This window comes from Colobus angolensis, unplaced genomic scaffold, assembly GCF_000951035.1.
Source record: "Colobus angolensis palliatus isolate OR3802 unplaced genomic scaffold, Cang.pa_1.0 Scaffold9, whole genome shotgun sequence".
NCBI classification, from domain to species: Eukaryota; Metazoa; Chordata; class Mammalia; order Primates; family Cercopithecidae; genus Colobus; species Colobus angolensis.
Window position 1 is genome coordinate 6,386,111 of NW_012122931.1, and position 5,984 is coordinate 6,392,094.

The 5,984-nt window shown below is 58.2% G+C and overlaps 1 protein-coding gene across 1 annotated transcript in view; it reads right to left on the minus strand.

Annotated features, from left to right (window-relative positions):
- The window catches only part of PKN3 (protein kinase N3), a 23,171-nt gene that overhangs the window by 10,593 nt on the left and 6,594 nt on the right, over positions 1-5,984 (minus strand). Inside the window, exons 7-16 of the mRNA XM_011931263.1 lie at positions 4,019-4,165; positions 3,830-3,939; positions 3,575-3,718; positions 3,095-3,170; positions 2,852-3,020; positions 2,552-2,654; positions 2,351-2,418; positions 1,980-2,043; positions 1,755-1,846; positions 265-441 (exon numbers count right to left, since the gene is read on the minus strand). Coding sequence (XP_011786653.1) covers positions 265-441; positions 1,755-1,846; positions 1,980-2,043; positions 2,351-2,418; positions 2,552-2,654; positions 2,852-3,020; positions 3,095-3,170; positions 3,575-3,718; positions 3,830-3,939; positions 4,019-4,165 — 1,150 coding nt within the window. The remainder of the gene's footprint in view (positions 1-264; positions 442-1,754; positions 1,847-1,979; positions 2,044-2,350; positions 2,419-2,551; positions 2,655-2,851; positions 3,021-3,094; positions 3,171-3,574; positions 3,719-3,829; positions 3,940-4,018; positions 4,166-5,984) is intronic.

Here is a 5,984-nt window from a genome sequence, read left to right on the forward strand (position 1 = left end):
TGAGGCGAGATCGTGCCATTGCACTCCAGCCTGGGCAACAAGAGCGAAACTCCATCTCCAAAAAAAAAAAAAAAACTAATGCACAGCTTCATAAGCTGATGCCCAGGGTCACAAATGCTGTCAGTTGGTGCCGGGATGTAAACCAAGGCCTCTGACCCCTGCTCCTCTGCTGTTGGGCACCTGGGGAAAGCAGGATGTAGAGAGTGGGTGTAGGGAACCAGGCAAAGTTTGCTGGAAGAGGCAGGCAGGAGGGATGGAACCCACCGGGCCTGGGGCTCTGGGAAGACATCCTCATGGATCTGCATCATGAGGTCGCCACCAGGCACAAACTCAGTCACAAAGCAGGCATGGCTGGAGGTCTGGAAGCAGGCAAGGAGGGAGAGCAGGAAGGGGTGCCCTGTGCGGCCCACAGCCTCCAGGATCCGCTTCTCGCAGTACAGGCTGCAGGAGAGAGCAAGAGTATTAGAGGGAAGGAAAACTTCCCCTGGGCTGTGCCCTGCGCCTTGCACAACACCCCTGGCTCACTGGGCCCTCAGCCAAAGTGCCAGGCGTGTAGACTGGTAGACTGATAGTTTCTTTTCGTTTTTTTGTTTGTTTGTTTTTGAGACAGAGTCTTGCTGTCACCTGGTCTGGAGTGCAGTGGTGTGATCTCAGCTCACTGCAACCTCCGCCTCCTGGGTTCAAGTGATTTTCGTGCCTCAGCCTCCTGAGTAACTGGGATTATAGGAGTGTGCCACCACGCCCAGCTGATTTTTGTATTTTTAGTAGACACAGGGTTTCGCTGTGTTGCCCAGGCTGGTCTCTAACTCTTGGCCTCAAGTTATCCACCTGCTTCGGCCTTCCAGAATGCTGCGATTACAAGCGTGAGCCAGTGAGCCTAGTCTGTTTTTTATTTTTTTTGAGACAGGGTCTCACTTTGTTGCCCAGGCTGGAGTGATGTGGTACGATCTCGGCTCACTGCAACCTCCGCCACTGGGGTTCAAGTGATCCTCCCACCACAGCCTCACAAGTAGCTGCGTGTGCACCATCATGCCCAGCTAATTTTTGTATTTTTTGTAGAGAGGGGGTTTTGCCATGTTGCCCAGGCTGGCCTCCAACTCCTGGGCTCAAGCGATCCTCCCACCTTGGCCTCCTCAAGTGCCGGGATTACAGGCATGAGCCACTGTGCCCAGGTCCCCCACTTTTTTTTTTTTTTTTTTTTTGAGACGGAGTCTCGCACTGTCTCCCAGGATGGAGTGCAGTGGCGCGATCTCGGCTCACTGCAAGCTCTGCCTCCTGGGTTCACGCCATTCTCCTGCCTCAGCTTCCTGAGTAGCTGGGACTACAGGTGCCCGCCACCATGCCCAGCTAATTTTTTGTATTTTTAGTAGAGACAGGGTTTCACCATGTTAGCCAGGATGGTCTTGATCTCCTGACCTCGTGATCTGCCTGCCTCGGCCTCCCAAAGTGCTGGGATTACAGGCGTGAACTCCCATGCCTGGCCATAGAGTGAAGGTTTCTATATGTCAGGGGCTCACAAGGGGCTCTGAATGTGCACAGTCACCAATGCCCCCATTTTACAGTAGAGCAAACTGACAGAGAGAAGAAGGGACCTGCCCAAGGAAACACAGTTAACAACTGCAGGTGTCAAAAGAGAATGCGGGTTGACTGGCCCCACGGGGTCACCTCTCCAAAACCCCAGGAAACTTCAGCTGCCCTCGGGATGCCACAGCCCAGGCCAGCCATCCTGGGTGCCCTGCGGCGCCCTCACACACCTGTCTATCTCGTCCCGGCTGAGCACCTCCTGCTTCTTCAGCGCTTTGATGGCGTAGTATTTCCCCGTCCCCTTGAACTGGACCAGGAGGACCTGGGGCCAGAGAGAGGTTGGGGTCCAGGTGGGCCGCACCAGGGAGCCTTTACCACTCACACAGATCGGCTCCTCCCGGCTCCTGTGATGAGGCCCCCAATCCTGTCCCATACCACCCCCTTCAGCCCACTACCTTCCCAAAGTGTCCCCGGCCCAGCACAGCTAAGCAGCGGAAGTCCTGAAGCCGAGGGGGTTTCCTGCAAAGAAAGAGAGGGTATAGGGAGTCCCCGACGGCGAGGGCTGGGTCCCTACCCAGAGCCGTCCCAAGCCTCCCATGCCCAGTCCTGGGCTGTCTCAACCTATGGGCTCGAGAAACCCCTGCAGGAAGGGCTCCTAGAAGCTGGCATAGAGCCGGAGCTCAATAATGTGGGTTTAGCAAATCAGACCCCAAGAGCCAGCCAGCGCATGTGCCAGGGAGCCAGGCAGTCATGTATGAACGGATACACGAATGTTCAAGCAAGCAGACGAACGTCTCAAACATGAAGGTGCGCAGGATGGGGGTACCTGGTGGGGGAGGCTGGTGGAGACGGCCCACGTCGAGTCCTAGGCTCCATATGGGGGCGTTTGGTGCGCTGTGAGGACAGAAGAGCTCAGAGCGGGGCTGGGCTTCCTTCTCCCTTCCCCTTTAGGCCTGCCACCCCACAGCTGGGTGACCCCGCCAAGCCCAGCCGGCCCCAGGAGCCCCTAGTCCCTCCAGCCCCTCACCGGAGTCTCCTCGAATGTTGGCTCCTGGGGGAGGTAGAGGCGTGGGGGCTTGGGTGGGGGTGTCATCTCTTCGCCCAAGGGGGCCTTCTTGGGCAAGAAATTACTGTAGGGAGAAAACAGACAGTGCCCAGCACTGGCAGATGCAAGAGCTGGCAGGATGGACGCACCAACCTGAAGTGAGATGGACAGAGGGTTGGGGGCTGAGCAATGTGGACAGACAGACAGACAGACACCGCGTGGATCTGGAGCCCCGCAGCTGCCACAGAGGAGGGTGCAGTCTAGGGCGACGGGGCTCCTCACCTGGGAGTGGCAGGGTCAGAGGCCTCTCGTGATGTTGTTGGGGTCCGAGGGCACTCTTTGGGGGGGCTGATCGTGCTCGGGGAGCTGCAGGGGGGCAGCAGGTTCATGACGAGGCGCCCCCAGGCCGCCATGCTGAGGTTCATCTGCGAAGCCCTCAGGAAGTCCTGGCCTGGGAGAAAAGGGGACCTTAGTCCCGGGGCCCCAGCCCTGCTCCCTCGCACATAGCCCCCATTCCCTCCACACCTCTGCGTTTAGAGAAGATGCGTTCCTGCCTCTGCAGCCGGGGCCGCCTCTCAATGACAGGATCGCAGAAGGTCACCTGCAGGGGTAGGGGCAGGGTTGTGGACCAGTCGCCTCCCATCTCACCTGCCATGGCATCTCCTCTGCCCCTGGGATGACAGCCCAAGCCCCCAGGGTCAACAGATGCAAGAGCCAGAAGGACCCAGAGAAACAGATTCAATGTCCTCATTGAGACTAGTGGAGAAACAGAGGCCCAGGGAGGACAGGCACTTCTCCAGGATCACACCTGAGGCAGGGCAGTCAGGACAAGGACCCAGGCCTCCAGATGCAGCCCTGAGAGAGCGGCCAGGAGTCCTTATTCTTGGAGACCTCCTCTCTGGTCCTCAATCTCTGCACCTACATGCAGTGCATCGGTCTTGAAGGCCTTCCCGGCCCTGACGCCCCCAGGGGCCCACCAAGTCAGAGGGCGGAGGTGGTGAGCACCTGGGCAAAAAGCAGCCCCTGTGGTACCAGGCTGAGGGACAGCTGGTGACAGGCATTGTCCAGGAAGTCCTCAAGTCTCAGGAAGGCCACACCACATAGCTGCCGCCAGTCCCGCCAATGCACCCCAATCTCCAGCTCACGGGCCTGTATTGGGGAGGCCAGGCTGAAAGGTGGGGTGCAGAACAAGCCCCGACCTGGACAGCCTTCCACCCGGCAGCCCAAGGTCACCCCTGACCACACAAAGGCCAGCCTTACTCGTTCCAGTGGGATGACAAAGGTCTGGTCCCAGGACTGTTCGGCCACCTGCCCCCAGCCCGTCTGCCCCACAACGCGGTTGTCCACCTTCAGCACAGCCAGCACCTCGCCTGCAGGGCCAGAGCTGGGGCTCAGGGCAGGCCTGAAGCAGGGCTCTCCTGCCCTCCCCAAAGCTCCTTCCCTACTCACTGGCAAGCTCGCCTCGGCCACGCTGCTGCTTGGCCCTGGTCCGAAGCCAGCCCTCGGAGGGGCTGCCAGCCAGTGCAGCCGCCGGGGAGCGTCCAGGCACGGCTGCCAGCAACTGTTCACAGCCCAGGAGACGGACCTGCAGTGTCCCTGTGGTGAGGGTGGGCGGGGGGTGTTGTCAGATGCCATCTTCCCACTGCTACCACCAGGTGTCCTGGGACCCCAGGAAGGCCACCCTCTCCAGGAGGTGGCTGAACCTAGACCCCACCCACCTGAGGCCAGGGCAGCTACCTGAGAAACCTCACTCAGTGTGGCAGTCTAGAGTGCCTGGACAGGAGCCTGCTGACTGCCCTGCAGCTTCCAAGCACCATGAGCCCCCGAGGGTGCCCTCGGACCCCGACGACACCCTGGGAGGCCTCCAACCCGGCCACTCCCAGGGGAGGAGCCACCTTGTCCCAGACTGCATGCTTCTCTGTGGCAGCCACCCCTTTCCAGGGCAGAGCAACTGGCTCTCCCGTCCATAGGCTGGAGCGGCAGGGACATAGGCTCAGACCTCAGACCTCAGTCAGGCTGCACAGAGACACAGCACATGACGAGATGCTGCCTAGAGCTGGGGCCTGGAGAGCACTGTGGCAAGGACAAGAGCTTGGGACAGGGAGCGGGAAGCCTGGCTTCCTGTCCAGACCCCCTGCTACCTGGGCCTCAGTTTCCCCATCTGAACAGTGGAGGTGAGTCCCAGCTCTGCCCCACCTCCCTCAATGGATATGAAACGTGTTTTGTCAACGGAGTAAGTTCATGTGTCACGTCACTAGAGGTTTGTCTCTCAAAGGGTAGAGAAAGCAGTGGGGATCTAGCACCTTTTGAGGATACAAAGTAGGCCCAAGAGTATCATTTCGGGAGAGTCTGGGCCTGGGGGTTACAGACAGAGAGAACTTGTAAACAAAGACAGGGGTCCAGGGTAGAAAGATCAGCTTAGAAAGAACAGCTCGGCCAGGCGCAGTGGCTCAAGCCTGTAATCCCAGCACTTTGGGAGGCCGAGACGGGCGGATCACGAGGTCAGGAGATCGAGACCATCCTGGCTAACACTGTGAAACCCCGTCTCTACTAAAAAATACAAAAAACTAGCCGGGCGAGGTGGCGGGCGCCTGTAGTCCCAGCTACTCGGGAGGCTGAGGCAGGAGAATGGCGTAAACCTGGGAGGCGGAGCTTGCAGTGAGCTGAGATCCAGCCACTGCACTCCAGCCCCAGTGACAGAGTGAGACTCCGTCTCAAAAAAAAAAAGAAAGAACAGCTCGGCCGGGCGTGGTGGCTCACACCTGTAATCCCAACACTTTGGGAGGCTGAGGCGGGCAGATCACCTGGGATCAGGAGTTCAAGACCAGCGTGACCAACATGGCAAAACCCCGTCCTAACTAAAAATAAAAAAATCAGCCGGGCCTGGTGTTGGGCACCTGTAATTCCAACTACCTGGGAGGCTGAGGCAGGAGAATCGCTTGAACCCAGGAGGCGGAGGTTGTAGTGAGCTGATATTGTGCCATTGCACTCCAGCCTGGGTGACAGAGCAAGGCTGTCTCAAAAAAAAACAAAAGCAAACAAAAACAAAAACTTGAGGCCGGGTGCGGTGGCTCACACCTATAATCCCAGCACTTTGAGAGGTTGAGGCAGGCGGATCACCTGAGGTCAGGAGTTCAAGACCAGCCTGGCCAACACGGTGAAACCCCGTCTCTACCAAAAATACAATTAGCAAAGCGTGGTGGTGGGCACCTGTTATCCCAACTACTTGGAGGCTGAGGCAGGAGAATTGCTTGAACCTGGCAGGCAGAGGCTGCAGTGAGTCAAGATCATACCTCTGCACTCCAGCCTGGGCGACAAATCAAGACTCTGTCTTTAAAAAAAAAAAAAAAAAGGTCAGGCATGGTGGCTCACACCTGTAATCCCAGCACTTTGGGAGGTCGAGGTGGACGGATCA